Raw genomic sequence first — 25,289 nt, 5'->3', positions numbered from 1 at the left:
CATTTATAGGCAGCACAGTGAAACCTCCTCTGCATTAAGGCTTGTCTGACTACCAAGGGAAAGAACACCCTTGAACACCATAAAAAGCCTGATGCTGTGGACAGGGGGGGTGAGTGAGGCAGGAATATAGAGCAAAAACGCGCCGAAACTGATGGAGAAGGAGACACTGCAGGAAGAGTGTGGAAAAACTGTTGTTGCCCTAAAAAGGGATTCAACCCGCAACTTCAGTCTCAGTAGTTTCACATGCTAACCACTTTAAACAACTAGCCATTGCACAAAATTTGCACACAGAACAGATTTATGTTTGAAGGGCAGAGGGATGCACTGACATTCCTGAGGTCCGTAATTATCAAAGTGTCAATTTACAATCAAGGAGAAAAAATATTTTGGTGTCATATTATGCAAATGAGTAATACGAGTATAGCAATAAAAAAGACTAACATTTCATGTTGTTGCAGTGAAGAAGGAAATATACAGGTGTAAATAATAATTAATAATGTCTGAATTCACGTTGCTGCTGGGTCATGATGTTGTACATGCTGGCTCACTGTCACACTGTCATGACTTACAGGACAGTACCGTCCATAATGTTGCTCTTACACTTGTGCTTTTCCTGCAACGACAAAATGTCTGCCGGGCAAAAGGCCGTTCAGTAAGTAATTGTTTGTAAAAGGCCAAAGATACATTATCTTTTCAAAGGCAGGAAAAGGAGATATGTGCAACTAATAGTTTACAACATTCACAGACTGTTCACTAAAAGTAGATTCAGATGCTACAAGTTTCACTTTTCCTCCATTTTACTTCCTCCTTGGCTGAGTTTTTTTATATTCTTGCATATAACACTGCAGTTTAGCATGATGCAGCATCATGGTCAAGGCCTTACAATTCAGGACCAAAATCTTCAAAGTTTGGAAACTGACTGAATTTTTTTTCTAATTAAAACTCACATTATAGTTGTGTATTGTGTTTATCATCAGATTGAAAAAATGGCCCTGTCTGGTTGAATGTTTCAAGTCTGTTGCAGATGTGTCTACACCTAGCCTTAGAAACAGTTCTAGGCAAATGAGTGTGTTGTTGCACCTACAACTGCAACCAATACTAATGTCACAGTATACTGACACACCCCGACTGCACTGTTACATCACTGCAGGAAGGTAAAAGTTAAACCAGTAGATGTCAGAAAAAAACTAAATCAGAGAGTTTCAAGCGGTAAATTTTAAACATTGTCAAAAGTGGCTGTGACGCATCATCCTGATGTACATAATAACGACAATAATAATAATACATATTTATTGGTGCCTTTCAAAACACGCAAGGACAAAAGACAAAGTTAAACACATACACAAGTAAAGTTCCGGTGCTGGATATAATGAGGAAACAATGTACTGCAGCTATGTGCAGTTTCACACTAGTATCCAACACACAGAAATATATTACAAAGACTTTCCAACTTAACATAAGGGCATGTAGCATGTTCATTTCAAGAAGTGCTCTATACAGGGATCTGATGACATTTTCCAGGGTATTTCATAATACCGACATTGGGTTGTATTTCTGCATGGGGAAATAACTCTTAAGAGCCACAGTCTCCCCATCTCATTCTCTCTGTGACACACAAGTAATTGCACACACTTACATTTCACACACGCATTTCTTTCTTGGTTCTGCTAAGTATGCATTTTTCATTCCAGTGAGCAAGCTGCATTTGAAATCAAAGGCAGTGACGCTGCTCGGCTGTCTGGCTACACAGAAAGTGAGGAGGTAATGAAAAAAAGCTGAGGGTGAGTCAGAGGATGCTTTAATAATCCTGGCTGCCCAAAATAACATCTCTGAGGCTGGATGGAGCGATGACCCTCTTGGGGAAAACCGGCAGTGGACCAGGCTGGTCTGGACTCCTGACGTCTGTCCTTCCATTACTCCCCAACACACACACACACACACACACACACGCACACACACACACACACACACACATGCCCTCCCATACCCCAACCCCCTCCTCCCAAGTCCTCTGAGTCTATTATAGTCAACAGATAAGACTGCAGCAGCACGGCACGACACGGCAGCCAGCCAAGTTGTCCCTGTACCAAACATCCAACACGACTAAACAGTGTGGAGGGCTGTGTGCACTGGAGGATGACAAGTTGCAGGAAGTGTGATCCAGTCCGTGGGAAGACGGAGTATGAGGTCTGTTCACACATGAGCAATGTTTGATGATAAATGATGATGGGGTCCAGGCTAAAAAGCTCATCATGTTGGGTTCAAGGTTGGGCCTACATTGTCCCATACAACACCTTGCCATGCCTTTTCCCACAGTGTTCTCTCCTGTGCTGATAAATGGAGACAGTAAATGATCACATCATCTAGTATTACAGACACTGTTCTAATATTTCAGCACAAAAACCCAGGACTCATTTGACATTCTTAAATTGCACCTGATCTGGCTCATGTTCACCATATGTGTCTATTTAGACACGGCACTTGTGCTCCTTTAAAATCAAATTACTGTCACAGCAAAAGTTAGCCCCCTGTCTGTGTGTTTTTTGCAGCCTTAACTCATGACTATCTAGCAGCATAAGACAGTCACAAACAGGGCTTAATTAAGAGTTAATAAACCATGTGACAGGTGCTATAACTACATATCACCAGCAGGGTGTGGTGAAGCAATGCTTACAGCAGTTCAGTGCTGTTAAAGCCGAAAGGCTTCACCAGTCAATGAATTTGGTTTTAATATGGGTTAATTATCAATAATGTTTGTTTTCCATGGATAAAATCAACTTTTATTTAATTTTGTGCCACCCTGAAACGTAATGCCTCCACTGAAACTGACCTCTTCAGTTTCCAACTAATGAGCTGCTGAACAATGTGAGAGTCAGAACACAGAGTTAGTGGTAAGTGTGGATGAGAACGATGAGGTTCAAAAAACAAAAACTATATTGATAGCTAACACCAAAAGTGGAAGAGAGCTTCATCCTGTGGAAAATCTGACGCAGCCAATCGGAGCACTGTCTCAGGTCGCCTGCTCGCCAAACCTTAGGGGACCATACCAAGTATAATATAAAACCAAATTCAAATAAATACTGATATACCTCACAGGTGCAGAGTATGACTAAACAGTTTTTCATAATTATTTTGCAATATGTATTTCAGTTATGTTTATCATGTTTGAGCAACTTTTGTTCTCTGGATAGGCTAATTCAAAGAGAGCACAGCAATGGCACTGACACTGAATGCCAATAACAGCAAATCTCTCTAGTTTCTAGCTTCTTCACATTATGGTTGAGTGGATTAAGGGGTTAATAGTTGAACAATGTTACAGTGATGTTGCCAAGGTATGCTAAATATCTGAAGGTCATTGTGAAGCAGAAATAGTTTATAAATATGTTTTTACATTATAAACAGTACAAAAAATATTGTTGGGAGAGAGTGTGACAAGAAAGTATTTCATGACAGTGTTCATACTCTGTGGCAGATGAAACACTGTATTTTAAGTGCTTCAATTACACAACGAAGAGAAAACCAAGAGGGAGCCCACTTGACTGCAGCATTTCCATTAAAATGTTCTTTGCTCCACAGCAGTGCACACTGTATAATGCCTCTAGCAATCCAGAACAGATCACGTTCACCATCACAGCAGCTATTTTTAACACATCATTTATGAATTAATAATAATAATAGAACAGATTATTGTAGTAAAAGCTGTGTGTGTGGTCAGGGGCACTTTCCAGAACATCTTTTCAAAGCTGTTTAAGTGCCACAAAGTCAACTTCCTGCAAAGCGAAAAATGATCAATTATAGAAATGTCCTTGTTTTAGTACATGTGGGATCAGACATATTGCTTTCACTTTCTACAGTCTTCAATCTTGGAGGTGGCTCATCACAAGCTGAGGCTTAAGTGGGAAGCAAAGAGATTGCTCAGGAAAGGAGGCATAAGGACTCTGCAGTTGTATTCAGGGAATCCAATGTAGCTCAGTTATCCCACTGCACCTCTATGGTTGGGTTCTGTGCATATTAAAATCAAGATGTGTTTTATTTACAGTATTGTCCAGCTTAACAAACTCTCATAGAGATAGCAAGGTAACTGGCAGCAACATGCAAACACTACGCATCATAGAGCCATAAAGTGAAATGGTTTTAAACATTCACCATGTGACGGTCTCATTTGGAGAGATTAAAATGTTCTTTTTGCGATGAATTCACAAAACACAGAACTTAAGTCAACAGCGGCAAACTGTTTGTTCGAAACTATCTGAAACACACAGCCTCACAGGTTTTGTCCTACAATGTGTCAAATTAGGCAAATTAAATTGAGAAAGTACAGAGAAGCAATACAATGATAGACATGTACAATAGGTTCCACTGGAGCAACCCCATTTGATCACCTAATTTTCACAATCCTGTTCTGGGATCAGTTTGCTAAGCATGATGAAACATCTCCCCCTCGGTCACTTAGTGAAAAATGCTATTCATTTCAGCGCATTTTTCAAATTAATAAATTGCTGTTCCCACCCATCTTCTCCATTCCTGCTTTGTTTCCCTTTCCAACAAAGTCTCTCTGAAGTTGAACTCAAACACACTGGCTGCTAGAAGGCTTGCCTGGAGGCACACAGGAAGTTGTGCATAATAGGAAGACGTTGCCTCTCGACCTCCTTTCTAAACCACCTTTCTTGTCTGAGAGAGTGCATGCACACACACATGCACACGCATGCACACACACACGCACACACACACACACACACACACACACACGCAAACACACATACACACATACTGTGATCAAAGAAACTTTGTGCAGTTCTGCTAAATTTGAGGGTTGAAGGGTTTGTGAAAGTCAAGACAGAAATATATAAGGAAGATGTCTGTCTTAAAAAATAAGAGATCCTCCAGTTACTTAATTGAACCTTCAAAGTTTTAGTAGATTCTGAGATATTTTTCTACCATTCAGTAAGTTCTCTGAATAGTTCTCCATTTGGGAACACTGCTGCTTCCCACCTAGAGAGAATTTAATCATCCCAGACAGATGCAGATAGCCAGGTAGAAAAATGCCTAGGTACTGTCAAGAAATGCCAGAACAGAGAACTGACTGTAAAATACCCACTCAGATGCAAAATACAGCTTACATTTTCCAGCATAACTGCAGCACTACCTATTGGAGCTATAACCACAAATAATACAAGCTTTGTGCCAAAGTTTCGCCTCTCCTCTTCGTCTGATGAAAAAGCCACTCTCTCCATGCTCAGCAGAAAGACCTTTTCTCCTGCACTCAATGACATTGACAAGCCAACATCTCAATCAATGAACCCACGTTCAGACCTTTTGCAGAGCGAGCCCCAGACCAAAGGGTTGCGTGGGTTAATTGTAATTGCATAGGACAACGTCTGTAACACATGCTGTGAACCAGAGAGCTGAACTGGCCAGAGGGGCCCTGCTCTGAGAAAACATTTAATCTATGACAGTTAACTTCAACCAAGGTTGTAGGACGGTGGTGGACCTGAACTCAATTTCTCATCTTTTTAATCAGCCTACTCCCATTTGGCAACCTTTTGGCCCTTAGACTCATAGATTTACTTGCAGCATAGCAAGTGGCACTCTACTCATCTGTACTAAGCAATAATATATTTCATACAGATGGTGACCCTACCAGAGTTTATATTGTGATGTAGCATTGCAATAAACTCTAATAACAGTCTTTAAACTTTACCTATAGCTGTATAAATGGGGACCAGAGGTGTAGTGAAGCAGGCGAGGGAAGAGGAGTGCTACACAATTCAGTAAGCAAGCAGAGGACTGTGAATGGTACAGGATCAAGAGAGACATTTGAATAAATGGAAGGAAGCCCGGCTGGTGAAAAGACGGAAATCTTCAAAGTCAGCTTCTTTCCTCGCCCTAGCCACCCCTGGAGATCAGATCAACTACTATCCTAAAACCTAATGAACTAGTAAACACTGGGAATTAAATGAATATTACATGGGGTTTCATTAATGCCAGCCAGCAGACTCCAAAAATAATGAAGGCGAACAGTGGAAGCGGGAAGAGACAGTTACTGGAGCTTCTTCTTCTGTGTGTTTACTCAGCATCTGCCTGCCAGAGAAGGAGGCTTTTGATCACTCCTCGGCTGGTTTTCCTCTCTGTTGCGTGGCAGGCGAAGCCCAGGGAGGCCGTCGAGGACCGTCAGAGCCGGTTCATTTGCAACACAAATGAACTGAGCTAATTGTACACGTGCAGGGAGACGGGGGAGCAACACACACGGTGCAATGTTTGCAAAATATGGAAATAATTAATCTCATTGAGCTTATGAAATACCATCAGTGTTGCAAAAGAGGATTTGAGCACGGGCTGGGGATGAGATGGATGATGATAGCAATGGACTGGATAGACACAGATGTTTAGATTAGGCTTTTTCATTATTGCTTAATCATACGGCTTCTTCAAGTGTATTTTTGGTAATTGAATAAATTGGAGCATGAAAAAGATTTGGATTTAGGGTACAGCAACAGGATTATGTGTAAACCAGTCTATTTCCCATTCATGAAACAATGCATGTGGATATGCTAACAGGCTAAATGTGCACTGGGTATGTGGAGTGGGGATAGTAAACACTACATACTTCCCAGAACATAAAACCTAAACATATAGAACCTAATAGCCTTAAGCTAAAAATAAATTAAACTTGGATTCTTCTATATACACCTTACCATTGAATGCTAACAACCTCAGTCACAGTGTCGTTTTAAATGTTTGTTCAGTTCTGTCATGTGGACTCCACTGCACTGAATAGCAGAGATTTAACTGAGAAAGTCCACCTCCTGACCTTCTAAAGGTCTGACCTTATAAGCCTCTTTAATCAATAAATCAAATATTAAACAAGAATGATGAGGCTGTGAAGTACCTTTAGGAGCAAATTGCCTTAGCTTTCAATTAATGACTCCACTGACCATCAAGGCCAGAGGAGGATCTGTGGAATAATGTACGTATAGACATACTACTTATGTCCTACGCTAACAGGCACGTACAACAGCAAAGGGCAGTGACTTTAACCCTTCTATAAACTGTCCAAATGGTTACTGGCATTGACAAATAGCATCACACATCAAGACACATGGCTGAAAGCAAAGCACTATCCATGTAGCCTATGCAGTTTTTCTTCTCTCTCTTAGCTATTTAAAAATAAGATGACATCCAACATCTGCTTGGGAGTGCAGAAAAAGAGGCATTTTAAGAGGGAAAAAAAAGACCTCCTGGGGACCAAGCTTCAAACACATGAGCATACAAGTGCAGCCTCATAGACTCTCACAAAGAAGCACAAGGACACACAGAGAGGAGTTGTGTCTCACATTCATGCCACTCAGCAGCCTCCTCTTTAGTCCATCAGTCAGTGGAAAGAGAAGAAGTTAAGGACCTGGGGCAATGCTGGCAACTGAAATGCAGTTTTCCTGAGAGGACACTATGCCTACTGTAACTCAACCATTAATGACATGTTAAGGTTGAGGGTCACACACACGCAAATGCATGCACGCACGTGCCCATGCAGCCTTTGAGGGAATCAGTCTCGCTCTATGAGCACGAAAAGAGTCCAGATGTCAGTGCTCTGCACAGGCTGGCGTTTCTGTTGAAAAGTACTCTGTCTTTCCTTTGTTGGTTAATGCTCCTTTCTTTACCTTCTACTGCTGAGAACTCTGGCTGGTCAAACCTAAATGCATTGTACATCCTTGTGCGTGACATCATATGTACTTTTTGCTGTGGAACCATGCTGTGGCAACCTGTAACCAAACCTTAGCAAAGGCAATCTCAGCACCCTCTCTAGGCAGCAGCAATAGCAGCAGTGGCAGCAAGCCTGGAGCTAGGGACATTAGTCTGATGTTTATCTGGCTACACAGCTCCCCTGCTAGCTACCAGTTCTCTCTCTCTGTTTCTTTCTTCCTCTCTCACTCTCAGTCTGATGCTGAGATATGATTTGGTGAGAGGAGAGAGGAGTCGAGCATATCGATTCAGCCTCTACCGCTGTCTCTCTCTATCATTCCAACTCTCTCCACTTTCTCTCTCTCTATCCACTCCTTCCCTTTCTCTCTCTAGCGTGCAATCATAATAACCCCTCTCTTAGACGCCCAGGCAATAAACCAGGGCCTCCCTTCTTCCTGAGCACATCTCCCTTGGCGAGGACAAAACCAATAAAGGCCTGGCTTAATTACAGCTGCTGAGTGCCGCCAACACCCGGGCACAATACCATGGGGCTGAGGGTGGGCTGAGGGTGGGCTGAGCGTGGGCGAGGTATGACAGGATGTTGGGGGGAAGTAGAGGGTGCAAAGTAACTACTGAGGATACACTCTCAGTCCGTCTCCCACACTTAACCCTCAAGACACTACTTTATAGTACTCCGAGAGATGAAAAAAACGAGGTGACAGTAGCTTTGAGGCTGCCTGGGAAAATGTGGGCAGAAACAAAGAAAGTACAGCATTCACCGTTCCCTCAACAGCTACTGCTGAGGAGCCCTTCGGCCAAGCATTTAACTCCCTGTAGTGGAGCTGCTCAGTCAGCTTGATTTTGCATCCACAAAGCTTTAATGTGTAACTGTGGGATTGTAAAGCAGGGCATTGCTAGAAAACAAAATACACACTCAACTGCCTTAGATAAAGAAGGATAAAAAGAAAGGATAAAAGGTGAATGCTATGTACACTACAGTGCAGAAAGTGAGATATCAAGATGGATACACTCCAAAACCAACTCAAGTGTCCAGGAATGTGATGAGCCAAGGAAAGGAATACTATGGATCTATGTCCTTGTCTCTCGCTGTTTCTAGGTCGGAAATATGTCTCCTGCTTATCATCATCTTTCTCCTTCCTCCAACCTCCTTTCCCCCAGTTCTGTCACATCAACATGAATCTGGGGCTCCAAAGGTTCAAAGTCCCACAAGCTGCAGTCTACCATGCCTGCCTCATCTATAGCTCTGTCACCATGGTGACTGATGCCTGGGTATTCCTGTCTCCTCCTGGTACTTTTTGTCTTCCCCTTGCTGTTCTCATTCCTTGCTCTGTCTCTCCTTTGAACTTCTCTCACTTCACATCCACAATATTTGTTATCAATACAGGCTGACAAAATCAATATGGAGCACGTCTTATATGCAACATGCATGCATTATGATTCAAATTTGTGTAAATAGTGCAAGCAAAACTTGTTAATTCAATGTGTTTTCCCTTTTTTTTTTTTGCTTGATTTCTTCATATGGAAGTAAATGAACATACATGTCCAGATGTTGTCGAGAAGTGTCTAGTAATGTGTGCAGAAGCAGCTGCAGCTGTAGCTAAAGTACAGCCCTTTAAAATACTAATAACCATTTCCATCAATAAAGTATTTTCAAGAAAAAAAGATAATATCTAAAATCTTACTATTTTAGTGGGTTAGTAGCCTTTTGAACATCACAGTAGCATGTTAAGAAAAACTAGCTAGTTTGATTGGCCAGACTGAATAGGTTATGCACCTGTTATGTAATACTGCTTGACTAGCAAATAATGAGAGGACACATGCTGCATTTCTCGCGCTACACATTGTTTAACTAGCTCAATCCAGGACTGCTACAGACGAATTAGCTGCTGATGATGCAATGCTGAAAAGCAACTCAAATCTGGCTCTTGATTGAATTATCTTCCTTTGGGAAGTAATTCAGGATGGAAAATAAGTTCACTTGAGTCAGGCTGATTCATTGGCATTACATCAATTTCATGTAATGTGTTCTGTCGTGTATTCATTTTATCTATTATATTTATGTAGAAAGGCTGACATAATGCAGATGATGAATGTTTTTTAAAGAACAATTACTGTCTGTAACTATACAAAGCATGCTATGAACACAAGCGCTGACCTGTAGTGAAATGTGTAAGTCACTTTTCTACAATATTGCAGAGCAGAAGTGACTTGCACCACCTTGCCGTCTTTTCAACATGGTATCCTTGTTTTAACACTTCCTCAATAGTTTTAATTGTGTATTCATGTCCTGGTAATACAAGATGAAAAATCAGGGGGATTGCATCATTATTATTATTATTATTATTATTATTATTATTATTATTATTATTATTATTATTATTATTATTATTATTATTAATCAAACATTACACCTTAACATTGTGGCATCCCCACTGTTGGAGGAAGAGTTGGGAAAGGAGGAGCAAGGCAGGTGGGTTTATACTACAGAGAAATCTTTAGTATAGAACTGACAGTGGTGGAAATAAGTTGTTTTTCCTCCTATCTGTGATTGTATGCACTATACCGCACATATAAACTATAAAATGCAGAAGTGCACAACTGCAAATACGCTGTCACTGCAGGAGAACAATATATGAGACTGTGGGATGGAATAAACAGCTGTGAGTAAGATGATGACTCACTAAAATCACACCCAAGATTGTGGGGCCCATTCGGAATCATTAAACTGCAGCCCTATGCATTTTATTCAATGTGCTTGATTTGAAACACAGCGATGCTTTCAATACCTTGCACACAGAAAATCAAATGCAGCGATTCCCTTCCTACTTACACTGTATCACACACTTTACAAAAGGCTCATCTGGGAAAAGACTACAAGATGTGTACCACAAACTCAATAACATCCCTTCTAATGCTTCATACAGCAGACCAGCAACAGACACACTTTGGTCCCAGGCATTTCAGAGAAGCGAGCACAAAGAGCTGCAGCAGTGGATGGATGATAGGGGTAAGGTGTGTGTATGGTTGCAGCTTAAATGTAGTGACCACTCAATTCAAAACCATTCAGGCCTTCTAAGAACAGATCCCCACACCCCATTAGGACCTCTGCTGACGCACACATGCATAATACATGGAAGCTGGATCTAAAAGCATACAGCCCATTAGAAGGCCCGGCCTGGGTAAGAAAGAAACATAAAGAGAGAGAGAAACAGACTCACACACAAACAGCCCTGATCAAACGGATGGCTAAGCTGGCTGGCCACTGATAACAGCACACACTGCTGGTTTGCAGAGTTGTGTTGTTGTTGTGTACCAGTGAGTTACATGATACTATTTACAGACCCTGAAATAAGTGGACAAAGAGGCTGACACTGGCTGCACCGTTGTGGCACAGTAATAAAAACACTCACATGAAGACTGTCTTGTAGTGGCACCAACTGCAAATATGATCATTCATCATTAAAAAAAAAACCTACGTCTGCCTTCAGCTACCATTCTGCCACAGTTTCTACAGAAGGATTTTGCTGAGTAGAAAAAAAAGAAAGGTAGTGATGGAAAATAAGTTCAATTTAATCAGTCAGATGTGATGATTGCTGGATCACAGTTTCTAGGCACAGAGCCCCCTGTTCCACCCTTCCAGTGGCTGAGTGTTCTGGCCATGTAATGTGAGGTGGCAGAGAGCCCAGCAATGCTGTAAATTATTTCTGACGGTAGGGTGGGGGACAAGAGGGAAAGACTCGCAGTCCCCAGAGACAGACAGTGGATGGGGTGGCGATACGGGGGCTAAGGTCTATAGCGAGGAAGAAATAAGACAGGTCTGTGCGTTCTTTTGGCCGTGAGGCTGCAGAATATAGTAATGTTTGCAAGTATTAAGCCTTCTGCAGTCTGCATAATGTGTCTAACAGCTATGCCTGGCCAGATGACCAGAAGCCTCTCTGTGGGGGACAGAACATTTAGCAGACTAATCATAATATGCTCCAGTGCATCTAGGAGAGATCCAACTTCTCTCTCTCGCTCTCCAAACAACACTAATGCTTCTTCTTTAACAGATGTAAAAATACAGGCCTTTCTGTTGCAGTAACATGGTGGCTAAAATTGTAGCAATATGCTGCATTTTTTGAAATAATGGAAAAACTCCTTGCACTGTTGGAAAGTAGATTTCTTAGCTGCAATAGATGCATTTATGCTTGCAAAATGTTTTCTGCTTTTGAGCGGCTATTTTATCAGTAGCCACCAGATAACTTGTGTCTGAGGGGTGCATAGGTGTGTGCGTGTGTGTGTGTGTGTGTGTGTGTGTGGTGTGTGTGTGTGTGTGTGTGTGTGTGTGTGTGTGTGTGTGTGTGTGTGTGGTGTGTGTGTGTTGGAGGATTGGTGATGGGGGTGATGGGGTGTGTTTCCACTCATTTCCAGCTGTGGACTCGTTTAAGATGCTCTCATCGCTCCCTCATGTTCTGCTCTCAGGCACGACAGCAGCAGAGGTAGTAACAGCACACATGCTGCTGCAGCGGTGCGCGCCGGGGCACGGGCGCACGCGCACACATACATTGGCGCTTACGCGCAAAGTACACTCAGACCTCGACATGGTCACAGTCTGCCTAAACGCTTCTTTTTAACTGCCCGCCCACCCTGTCCCACCCCGTCCCACCCCCCCACGACAGTCGATCGCGGTGCGTGCACGCGCGGGGACCTGCACGCGCACCCGGCAAACCGCGGCAGGATCGCTGATCGGCCCCCATCATCCAGCCAGGAAATATCTGCAGCAGCAACAGTGCTATACTGTAGGTTGTTATTACGCAGGCTGGCTGCCGATCGATAAACGCAACAATCCTGCCCCCCTCCTCCTCCCCCACCTTCCACCCCCCTACTCCCCCCAAATACTCATTTGACATACCAACGGGGAAGCCCTTCCTCATAAATCTGGGCATTTCTTTTACAAAGGAATCACTCACCCGATGTTGCTCAGCGCCTGCTCGAACAGCTCCGTCTGCAAGATGTTCTGAGGTGCCGTGAAAGCCCCGTTGAAATGTGATAAAACCGAGCTACAGAACTGACGCAATGTCTCAAACTGCATTTTCCCCCTCCGTTTTCTTTTATCCTCTGGAAGTGATCACCCTTTTTCCTTTCACCACCATTACATCCCGAAGCCTGCGCTCTCTCCGGACGCCCCCCTGCAAACATACACCTCCTCAGTATTGTGGTTATTATTATCTCCCGGGGCGCATTAGACGCAGAAAAGACGCCGATCAAGTTCCATATTTCTCCTGCCGCTCCTGGTAAAAAGTGTCCTTAAATGAGACGCATTCCGGGCGGGATCCTTGGGTCATAATGCTTCGGACTGGACGCGAGAAAAATGAGGTAGTGCCGGTGCCGGTAACCAGCCCTTTCTTCGTCTCGCAGTGGCAAAAATCTCTTCTCGGTTTGCAGGAGGAGGTGAAGAAGCGCCCGGAGGAGAGGAGAAGCGGAGCAGCATCCTACACGGCAGCCTCCGCCTCCTCCAGCAGCAGCAGCAGCAGCAGCAGCATCCCTTTACCGGCGCATCAGCTGCTGCCTCACATTCAACTCATATTTCCCCGTTGCCTATGGAGAGCTCACACACACTCGCGCGAACACACGCACAAACACGAGCAGTCACACATACGTACACTATCGAGCTGATATGAAATCGTGCGCACTCTGCCATATCTCTCCATTCTCTCTCATGCACTCTTTGGGACGCGCACAGCAGCAGATAACCCTCACTACAATACAGGGGAGAGAGGCGATGCTGTCGTCAGGGCTTTTTTTTCTCTTTCTTATATTCCATATCTGGCGTCAGAGCCTCAGCTCAGTAATAAAGTAGGACTGTCTGTGAGGAAAGGGCACACATTAAAGTGGGGGTTTCCCGAGAGGTTATTTATTTATTAAATATATTTCATTTAATTTTGGAGATGGTTCTGTCTACATGTAAAGAACCGAAATTAGCTGAAATTAATCCAGCTGAGTCCTTAAAGTTGCTGGATTTCATACACCAGTCAATCTAACATCTGAATGGAATCACTTGAACATGGACCTACTATTTAGGCTTCCTACAAAGAAAACCTGCTATAATGTATATAAGCATAAAGGACCGTTTCCCTGAACATGAAGCTATTGAATGATTCTTGGAAGAAGGTGAACAGAGACCTAATATGTACACTAATTTAACCTTTGTATTAAGCATGGTGTAAGCCCACTACGTGTATTGCGTAGAATGATGGCTGAACTGAGATACTCACTGAGTCCCTGCTAAATAAAATGTTTAAGCCCAAAAAGATGCTTCTAGTTGTGCATGACACACAACATTAATTTGAACTCACATGTTTTTTACAGTTACAAGAATTTTTTTCTTTGCATTAAAAAATACAAGGACAGTAAAACATAATGAGCTAAATGGAACTCAGACATCACTAGCTGTATCGTTCGGACCTGACTCTCCTTCTCTGACATGTCTCCTGAAAGAAAACATCTTTGATGAGTAACTTTCCATTCTGACCAGTGTAATAAAAAGTCATTCTACTGACTTTAGGTTTTTACTGGGTTGAATGGTAGTTTGGTGGTTAGCACTGAGCTAGAAGATCCCAGGTCTGTATCCCGGCCTGGACCTGGGATCTTACTGCATGCAGTTTGCATGTTTTCCCCGTGCATGTGCAGGTTTTCTCCGGGAACTCCAGCTTCCTCCCACAGTCCAAAACATCAATCCATCCATAATCTATACACCGCTTAATCTTCATTAGTGTCGTGGGGGGCTGGAGTCTATCCCAGCTGACTTAGGGTGAAGACAGGAGACACCTGGACAGGTAACAGTCTATCACAGGACTACATATAGAGACAAACAATCACACTCACACTCACAATTTCGAGTTAGCAATTAACCTCAGCATATTTTTGGACTGTGGGAGGAAGTTGGAGTACCTGGAGAAAACCCACGCATGCACAGGGAGAACATGGAAACTCCATGCAGAAAGATCCCAGGAAGGCAGGGACGCGAACTGCGGATCTTCTAGCTGCAAGGCGACAGTGCTAACCAGCAAGACACTGTGCACGCCGTAGGTGTGAGTGTGATTGTTTGTCTCTATATGTAGTCCTGTGATAGACTGTTACCTGTCCAGGTGTCCCCTGCCTTCACCCTAAGTCAGCTAGGATAGACTCCAGCCCCCTGCAATCCTAATGAGGATTAAGTGGTGTGTGGATGATGGATGGATGAATGGATGGATGGGTTTACTTCTAAAAAGGTGGCTTACATAACTTGTCAAACTGAAAATTAGTTTGAAATCTTATTTAGTGTTTGATTGTTAGTGTTACTTGCCAACTGGACTCAATGCAAAGTTTTAGGTGTCACTGCATCTTTACGTCAGGACAATCTGTCCGTAAAATGTCATTAAATAATAGAAACAATTACCAAAACTACAAAAACTAGAAGAAACTGGACTATTAATGTCAGTCAACTACTTGTGCATATTATTAGGGGGGTCTATAATTTGAAAATATTGAGCTAACCAGCTTAAACTCTTCTTCTATCCATAAAAACTAGAAATTTCAAAACTTTTTTGTATTTTCAGTTTGCTTCTCCCTGCTACTGACATATATGCATATATCGCTAGTATTAAAACTTTCATGTAACATTTACACTAAGACTAAAAGGGGAAATCTTTAGACAAGCTTTGTATTTGCAGTTAAATTACTTTGGTTTTGATAAAGATTGATAGAAATTAGTGAACTGAAGGAAAACTGTAAACTTTGAAACCATTATTCACAAGTAAAAGCTATAAAATCCCCACAATCTGACTAGAATTGCAGTTCTCTCACATTCTGCTGGATTTTCTGAATGTACCATACTTTATCTTGCGTGACAAAATGCTGTGGTTGTCTTAAGAGTTTCTACAGCCTATCTTTACATCATCCACAAGCCTAGAAAATTTTGTTATCAAATGTACCTTCCTTTGTTTCCTAAAATGTAACCTGTACTGACTGGAATAAAAGGCAAGATGATCTGAGGGCTGCTGGATTAAGCAAGAAGGAGGCCACTCTATTGCATGTAGAAAACAGAAAGCTCAGTATCCTTGATAGACTAAAGGCCCATGGTGGACCTTTCACGGGAGCTGAACAAATTGATCATTACCTTCTTAAAACCACTGATAACCTCAAGACAAAGACAAAACGAATGAAAGAAGAAGTTACATATGCCAGAGACACATCAGAAAACAAGCCATGTTTTCAAGATGTTTGCCACAGAAGGAGGGAAGCGAAAGATGCTTACACCAGAGCAATTTGGTGAAAATCTGAAAATCCTCCTCGGAAAAACCAGTGATAGATCAAGAGTTACTCTGGCAGACTTTTGTGTAGCAATGGAAGCCCTTCCCTAATATCAGAAGTATTAGGTCAAGCAGAAGTAACCAGCAAACTTTCAAGTAGATCAAAACAATGAGACAAGACTTTGAAGGAGATGAGTGACTTTGTTGTAAAATCATGCAAAACGTGGTATTTCATTAAACTCAAGTAGCAGAGAGAAGCAAGCATTAAAATAGAAATAAGTTGTACATGTGTATTTTTTATGTATTAAAGGTTGATTTAAACCTATTAGCCAAATATTTTGTGAGAAAACGGTATTTATAGACCTCCCCCCTAATATTACTGATGCAGTGCACTGTTGTATAAGGCTGATGAAATACATAAAACGGGAGCTGTTCTTGTTCACGCTTCTAAACTGAGCCAGTCTAGGTTAGAAGAAGCAGTGATGAACTGAAGTGTGCAAAGCTACTCCATATTGGAGTGGGCTGGGCTGGATGTTAAAGGGCCAGTCCAGGCTGAGTTTCTCCTTTTTCCTCATCTGACTTGGCATGCTGAACACTACTGTTGGCTGGCTGAATGTGTTTAAAAAAATGCAGAATCTGAAGAAATTCCTCCAGTGAGTATGTTCCAATCCCAGTGTAATCACTGTTGTTTCATCAGCCTCACCCAACACTGCAGCCGTCCTGGTGCATCAGTGTGTTCATTCAAATGACACCTCTGAGAGCAAGACAAATTAAAAGCCTTCCCAAGTTATTTCTCTTTATAAATAGACCGTCAGCTTTCTCCCCCTCCTTTCTTCAGCAGGACAGATCCAGGAGTTAATTTAAACATTCTTTAAGATTAATGAAAGTGGATTTTGGTGCTTATGCAGTGGGAGTTCTATTTATGGACTCCCTGCTATCCATCATCAGCATTATCCTGTGAATTTTCAGACAGCCAGTTTCCTGTTGAGTCACTGCAAATGTAGGCAATGCCAATGCCAGAACTGCTCCCTGGTACCATCTCCACCTCTCAAGCCATGCAATCAATTAATATACATTGGCAAAGGCCTGGACTGGAACAAAAAGCAGCTGGATGACTGGATGCTTGGAGCAGTTTGAGCCGTGGTCACACCTGCATCACTCCGAGGGGGTTTATAATACTGGAGCTTTGATTCCAATTTGTAGTTACACATGATGTTCTATTCTTTGTTGTGTTAATGTACGGTGTCAATTCCGAATTTTGAAACATGTTGGAGGGAAGATTTAACAAGGGTAAAAGAAGAACAAAATTTCATCACAGCAGGGGAGTTACTAAATGGGAGGGTTATATTAATTATATCCATCCAAACATCAGTTTGGAGAAAAATATCAGGCGACTGAGCAAAAGCCTTGTGTTTTGTCGGTTCTAAGTGTATTCAGAATTCAGTTCAATGGCAGAGAGGGAATACAGAACTGAATGTCTGGGGACATGCTGTGAACACTGTTTTGTGCAGGTTTGTGCCTGTGACACACAAGCAGATTTACCATCAATGTTAACATGAAACATGGACAGGTGCCTATATTGGGTTGAGAGTCAAATTCATCTCCTTTTCATCCTGAACCTCTCCCATAAATATGTGTGTGTGCATAATGTCTATATAACTATATGACTCTGGGACAATTCTGGGTTACCTTCTGGAAAGCTACAACACATAGCCCACATTTCCCATATTCCCTTCAGTAAGTTTGGTCTCAGGGGCAGGGAGGAGAAGCATTGAGACAAGGGCATCTGTTAGTTGGTGGGCTATGCTTGCACTGAGCAAATGTTGAGCTACATTTCATCTCAGAAGGAACAAACAAGGACACGAGAGAGGTTTTCTGAAAGGGTTCTGCTGAGATTTCTGCTGTTGGGGTAAATTCTAGAGAGTGTACATATATCGAATGTAAGCTTCTCTTCCTCCCTTTGAAGAAAGAGGAAGGAGCCCTCATGTGGACATCAAAGTAACTACCTTACTCAGCACCACCGGATATGGGATTCACAAACATAGCATGTCCACGTTGTCAGCATCTGAGTTTGCTACTCAGGGGATGCATTTTGTGAATATGACAAATACAACAAGACGTTTGGCATTGTAATTAGCCTGCTCTTACTTTTCTACTCCAAAACATTCTAATAACACTTCATTTCTATGTACTGCAGTGTCTGAACTGGCCTACAAATAATCCTGATGACAAAACAGAACTATTTACACAATAAACTGCAGTTTCTATCAAAAATAGACACAATATAAATAACTGCAAACACCCTTCACCTGCCAGCACCTCATCCTGGCTGAATCAGACTTGCAACCATCTGTGTTCATATGTACTGGTGTGTGGTATGTGTGTGTGATGAAGAGCGAGTGAGTGGGTGGATGACTGTCCTAGAATTGCTGAGTTAGTGCCAGAGACAGTATATGTGCATCTTTCTCCTTTATAGGCCTCATGGACTCCACGTACAAGCAGTTTTATATGGGCCCTTGACTGGCTTGCTAGGAGACTTATGCCAGGCTTGAATCACAGTTCTGCACTACCTGTACGACAGCCACATAGATCAGTGCTAATGCTAAAAGGTGCTATGCAGGTAAATCACGCATCTTTGTGGAGTTCTCTGTGTCTCAAACAGTTTTCCCTGATCAAATGAGCCGCCTGAATTTACACAAAAAACAAGTCATATGAAATATGTAGAGTGTGTGCTTTTGTTTCCACGCATGGAACTGACCTGTCTATGGGTGCGTCACCGTGTCCCGAGTACCTTAGCCCTGAACCGTTGTCAAGGGACGCCTGTCTCGGCAGGAGCCCACCGTGAGGTCTTCTGTCTGACGCTGGTGTCAAGTCCCCTGAGGCTCCCTGGTAGGGGTATAGGGATGGGTCCTGCAGTTTGGCCTTTTTCCCCTGTGGCCCACCCTCAAAAACACCCGGCCCCGAGCCGTAGAACCATGCCCCCGATTTGGTGAGGATTTCTTGTTGTTTTCGGCACAAGTTGCATACCCACATAACCTGCAGGGGGGAGAAAGGGGAGTTAGCATCTTGACACAGACAGGTAGAGGTTGCCTTATATAACCTATGATGAGCTGTAATGGAGTGATTTGTGTATCTCTGTTATCTAAAGCTGAGATACAAGTGACATATCGCTGTTGTTGGGTGAAAATCTTTTCACATCCAAAATGACAACTTTAAGGAATCAGAAAAAACAAAGTTAGTTTTAAAAATATTTTTCAGTTTTGAGTTTTCACCCCACAGCGACAATATTCATAAACATTATTAACAGTTTATGTTGATGAGGTGAATGATGAAATCTTTTACACATGCAGCAGCCATTGATATCATTGAAAGGTAAAATGATATGGGTCCCATATATATATTATTATCATTATTTTACTATTATTATTACACATTTTTTCCCTGTGAGTCCATTCTCTATAGGTGTTTTAGCACCAGTCAAACTTAGCTATATATTGCAATTTTTTGTCCCTTGTTATAAAATAGGACATCGCTACAAAATTCTTGTTTCTAGAGTTTTGTTGTTGCAAACTGCAACAATAGAGAGGTTGCAGAGGTTACTCACAGCTTACTAAAGGTACGTTTTCTTTCTGTTATGCTCTACAAGGATAGAAGGGATAGAGGTTTTTACTGCTCTGAGATGTTGTGCCATTATCTGACTCTACAGTGCTGTCTGTGTGGCTTACCACATTAGCCTCTCAAATCCAGGCACGGACAGGCACTCTGATCACTGTACATACACGTACACACACTGACTAAACGGTCAAACTTAACCTTCTGTCAAGAGTCATATTGTAGGGAAAAATCACATTACTCTATTGAACAACTTTACTGCTATCTAGAAGAGTGTAACCTGAATGGTACTCAGCCATGCTCCAGGCAACCACTCCTCTCTCATTAACAATCAGCAACTTAATGTGATATCTAAGTGTGTCTGAGAGGCATAATAGCTTGCCCAATGATTGACAGGCCAGACAGCCAGCGGGATAGCCAAGAGCCACTGGAGCCCTCCCACCCCAAGCACACACTCCCCGCCTTTACAGTTCCAGTGCTGAGTCAGTGCATTACTGTTATTAGTATGAGCAGGCGCTGAATTGACTGATATGTTCTTTTAACATTAACTGAACTCGCTTTAACTGTGTTAGTCTGTACAGTTGCCGGCTGCAGAGGTTCAAAGGCTGGATTTGCAGCCATAGCCTTAAACCACAACTGCTTATCTCAGTGGCTTCTTGGACCTGAAGGACAGGGAGACGCTGTGGTAGAAACTCAACAAATGATCGCAGGGATCAGCAACATAAAGTGTGTGATGCCATGACACAGTTACAAAAATAGTTGTCATGGGGTGTTCGGGTGGAGTAGAGGAAAAAACAGTCAACTAATTACACAATCTAAGATTAAGTCTCCAGCTGCTGTGGCTGGCTATGTCATCAAATGTCAGCATTCATGGTGAGGAGTAAGAAAGAAATCATGTCCTTCTCACTTGACTGGTGACTTACTGGTTAGTCCGTGCAGGATGCTTGTACAAATCAGGGAAGGATTTTATTAACCTCCACTGAACTACATCACTACAGCCTTTTGTGATGTTGGCAGCCTGCCACAGCATCATCAGACTAATAAGAAGAAAAACATGAGCTGTTTTCATGTTTTAAACCATAATGAGCAAGGCAGTACTTTTGCGAAGCAATGACCGTTGACTGTTGTTAGGTAGAGATTGCATGACCTCGAAAAAATGTATCTATCACACTAAGTATTACAAAGGTTGCCCTCCACTGTTCAATCTTCAATTAGTAGGAATGTTCAAATGTTTTTTTCTCTGGGATGTAGTACCACTGAAAAAAATCGGAAAATAAGTTCTTCTATTGCATTTGGAGCACAGAAACAGCAAACTTTAACAATAAAAGGAAACGGTAGCAATCCTTTTCATTGATCATATATTGAGCAATGGGTAGTTAGCTTAGCTACATTTCAAATGCAGTGCAAAAAAAGCTTAATATTCACAAAAGGCAGCATGTACATCTATGTGATATTGACACATAAGGCATTTATGACCAGCTATCAATGTTACAGATGGGCTATAACTGTGCTGACACACAATGGAAGCAGGGAAGCTACAAATTGTGCTTTATGTGTCCCAAAGGAATGTAGCCAGTGAGGCCATGACTGCCTCATTTCACCGGGGTCATGGTGAGAGCTCTACTGAACCATGAGTCATCGCCTAAGACCTGGGAGTCACCTAGGCCAGTGTTCCTGCTAATCAAACATGCTTACAGCCATCACTTCCTATACATGGACATCACACGCATACTTAAAGTGTGCATGTATGAGCATGCATGTAAACTCTGATTTGAGTAAACAGAGCCAGAAGAATGTATTTAAAAATGAAAGTTTCACACAAAGTAGTCAGTGAGGGACAAAAGACTAGTTTCCTTTTGTTGGATTTATGCTTCAAGCAACAGGGATCCAGTAATCAGAGACCTGCCGTGGCGTTTCAGCACCTCCAGTGGGTGGTTTAGACGAGAGGTCTGCTGAGAAAACTCACATGTGCAGATACATGTTTCTAAATACCAGACAGGGAAAATCCCACATCTATTAGGGCACTGCATCAAAATCATCCAATATGTACCAATGTTCTAAAAAGAAAGCAAAATAGCAGTTATGAATTATAGGCAAAAATATCTAAATATTTGGCAGTGCAGCTGAGACTACTAAAACTAAAAAAAATTCAATGATGGATTCACATAGGAGACACAGCAGGAAGTGCATAGCAAGGCACCACACAAAAATCTAAGTGGAGGGGTTGGAGGTGGTGAGAGTGCACATTCAGGCATCTTCAAATACAAAAATATACCCCAAATACAACATTCCAAACTCAGTGAACATTTTGCTGTTTAGTAATAGCCAGTGAAGGCAGCTCATCCTGTCTGTCCTAGTTTCTGCTTAATCTAATTAATAAAAGTACTATTAACTTAAAATGGCATGCCTATTTTATTTACACACGAATGATTTCAGTTGGAAAATGTGCACGCATATTTGCACATCATATATCCTGATAAGGCATAGCAATAAATTAACTGTAACATGCATTTCAGATTTAGAGCTCTATTCATGAAACAGATTATGTGCTACCTGTGGTTAATTACTAAAATCTGCCCTCCTCTCTGCTGCAGCCTATGACCTACATATTTACCCCTCCAAACTGCAATTAACATAGAGTCAGTTGCTGTGCACCTCTCCAGTCTGCCAATAATAATTAACTGCATTCTCAGCCCTTGGACTGCACATGTCAAGCTCTTTTTTCTCATCAGTGAATACCTAATAGCATATTAGTATTCCAAAAACACAGGCCAACAAAACGTGCACGGGTCCAGCAAATGTTGAACACACTGAGCTTCAGACATCAATACTTGGATTTGATTTGCATTTTGGAATGGAGTCAGATTGAAAATGGATGTTTATACAGTGTGTTAGACAAGAGGAGCAAAAAGTAAGGACAATGCTGAGCTGAATCCTCATGAATCCAAAACACTAATTGAACTGCAAAAAATAAAAGTACTCTTGTTTTGAGATTGATGACAGTGCAGTTTTGAGATTATCCACATCTTTTGAAGGGGTTAAATGGTCTGGAGAGGCGAAAGAGTTTCATTATCTGACAGAAAACAAATATGTTTAAGCTAAAAGGGGATTTGTCATGATATGATGCTGTTTAAAATTACTGCACAAACTAGTTTCTCAGATGGTGAACATTAGCAAAAAGCTCTACTTATGCTCATGCAGTGTGACAATAACAGAAACATGTTGTTTCATTCACTACGCTTTTTTTCCTCACGTTTTTTTGTCACACTGGCGACATCACACGGCATAAGGCTGCTAACAGTCATTCTGGGGATGCAGTCCAGAAACAGAGTGAGCTCACCCCACACTGACAGGAAACTGTAATAACCCCTTTTCTCTTACTGACCACACTGACACAAAGACACAACAGATGCATGTATCCACAATGACACGCACACACACAGGTCAGGCAGCTGTAACAGCTCGGGGTATGTTCACTTTCATTGCAACCATTTGGCTCAAGACTCTCCAAACATACACACTTCCCTTTGGCTTAACTGTTCACGGCTGAGTGCAGACAGGGGGTTGGGGGGCTGTGGCCCTCAGGCGGGGCCATTTCTCCCTGGGTTTGCACATTTCATAGTCACTGAACCTGCAGTTAAAAATAGAAAGCCAAAAAACCTAGCGCTACCACACGTTACAAACACCAGGAAGATATATACTCTATTAAACGTGCTATAGGCTGTTTACCGAGTCTCTGAATTAAGGGAAACAAACACCAAGTGCCATGGGATCAATAGATAATTTCCTTTCTAATAATTTCCCTTCAGACCAAGGGTGTTTTCAGTGATACTGGCAAATATAATCTCCCAAAAATATGTGTGTGCTCAGGGAACTGACAACAGCAAAAGCCAAGGATGCGAGTGAAGGACAGGCTATATTTGACAGAAAATATTTATCCATTCCAAAACTGTTGTGTGCCATGTAGCTTGTCTCATAAAGATAAAGTGATTTAGATTTCATAAAACCACATTTTGTGGCAAACAGTCCAGCAAGACAGACAGTAAAAGAAAATAACACATACCCTTCAGCAGTGTACCCTACATGTAACACCTTTTTTTGTGCCTGCTCCATTCAAATTTTTTCTGAAGGAGCCATACACTCAAAAAACCGGCTAGATTTGCAGCAAGAGAAAGCACTGAGCTCTCTCTTGTGGCCATTAAACTGCACTACAACATTACTTAACAGGCTCCGGAGTGAATCAGCAGTATCCTTTCAGGCATGTCACTGTGTGCTCAAATGAAATTCCAATGTTAAATTAATTACATTTTTACATTCTTTCATTTTGCATCCATTAATTTATTCCTGACTGGATATGTAATACAATGATTGTGTTGATTCCAAAAGCAGCAGTTTAAAGTCTAGATAGGCCTTTATTGTAATTGTCATCCCTGCCACATTGGTGTTATCTGAGAGGTAGAAGAGATGGCTTGGGCGTCTTAGTGGGACAGTGTCTAAGATGCATCTTGGACCCACATTTGGACTTCTTCTTTCAACCTGTCTCCTATCAGCATTCTAATAAAGAAAGAGCAATCCAATCTAAAGCTAAGTAAAACGTAGAGATGGCACAGGCTGCAATATTGATGGGCCAGTAAATGAACTGTCATAGGTATCATATTGCATTGCTGTTTCTCTCCTTCACCTGAACTGGGGTGAACTGAACCACTCATTAAAGACTCATTGTTTGGGGAGTGGAGTGTTCCTCGGAACATCCCAGTTTGGACAGAGTCCACCTTAAGCACATAGTCATCAATAAGGATTCTACCTACTACAGTCCAGAGCAAATTACTGCCACAGCTGGGGGCAGCATGAATGTGACAGGCTGCAATGACAGACACTACAATGCACCAGTAAAGGGTATCAAGACAGGTAAAACCCCACTACTGTTCAGTGGCGCAGATTAGCATTGAATGAAGTGCATTTTCCTACAAAGATCTTCCTCCATGTCATGTTTACTAAAGCACACTGTAATGCACCTAAACCTACCAAACACACGGATGTTTCGTTTTTTTACCTTTTTCCCCCTATCTCCATGAAAGCTGTATATGGAATGTGGTTTTTGAGGCAAAAATTAAAAGTTCACACAGCCTCTTTGGTGTGATTCATTAGGCGGCCAATGAGAATGAAAGGAGAGCGCCTACATTCACATGCCCCAACACTGGCTGCACGTGGTGAATTACATTTTAATGAGCTTCTAATTTTAGTGTGGGCGCCAGTAATAATAATAGACTCGATGAATATTTATGCTCCTTGTTTGAAGTTCAAAGACACAAGAAAGAGGAGGGAAACACTGTAGAAATCCAATATGTGGCTTCACGCAGAAATGGCAGAGATCTGTCAGACTCACAATCCCCCTTCAGCCGCTCTATGACCTAAATAAACGCGTTAAATAAAAAATTTGACAGACCTGAGGCGCGCTCATTGACGTAGCACATACGGTCGGAGGTTCATTTGCGAAGCAAATGTCAGGAAAATATTGCAATCAAACCCGTCACTGACATATCCTGTCAGGAATTGCCGCACCGTTCCCACAGTGTTGAAACGGTCACATTTCTGACAAACAAAATGACCGGTGAAAACGCGCTGCAGTCAGCCAGCTTACCCATGGTGCCGCTGAGGGAAAACATCGAGCCTGTGCGCAAAGATCGCCGTCTGTGAGTCCTTCTA

The 25,289-nt window shown here is 42.1% G+C and overlaps 1 protein-coding gene across 43 annotated transcripts in view; it reads right to left on the bottom strand.

The window, feature by feature from the left end:
• The window catches only part of rims2a (regulating synaptic membrane exocytosis 2a), a 150,410-nt gene that overhangs the window by 88,351 nt on the left and 36,770 nt on the right, over window positions 1-25,289 (bottom strand). For 36 of the 43 annotated variants that reach the window (XM_055013377.1, XM_055013379.1, XM_055013378.1 and 33 more), the window contains one exon: window positions 18,730-19,007. In XM_055013377.1, coding sequence (XP_054869352.1) covers window positions 18,730-19,007 — 278 coding nt within the window. Of the gene's footprint in view, window positions 1-12,650; window positions 13,391-18,729; window positions 19,008-25,289 lie in introns of those variants that run through there. The other 7 variants (XM_055013400.1, XM_055013399.1, XM_035945600.2 and 4 more) reach the window with 4 other exon arrangements.

Source organism: Amphiprion ocellaris, chromosome 9 (genome assembly GCF_022539595.1).
Source record: "Amphiprion ocellaris isolate individual 3 ecotype Okinawa chromosome 9, ASM2253959v1, whole genome shotgun sequence".
NCBI classification, from domain to species: Eukaryota; Metazoa; Chordata; class Actinopteri; family Pomacentridae; genus Amphiprion; species Amphiprion ocellaris.
Note: the sequence above shows the minus strand (reverse complement) of the source record. Positions and strands in the feature narration are given on the sequence as shown.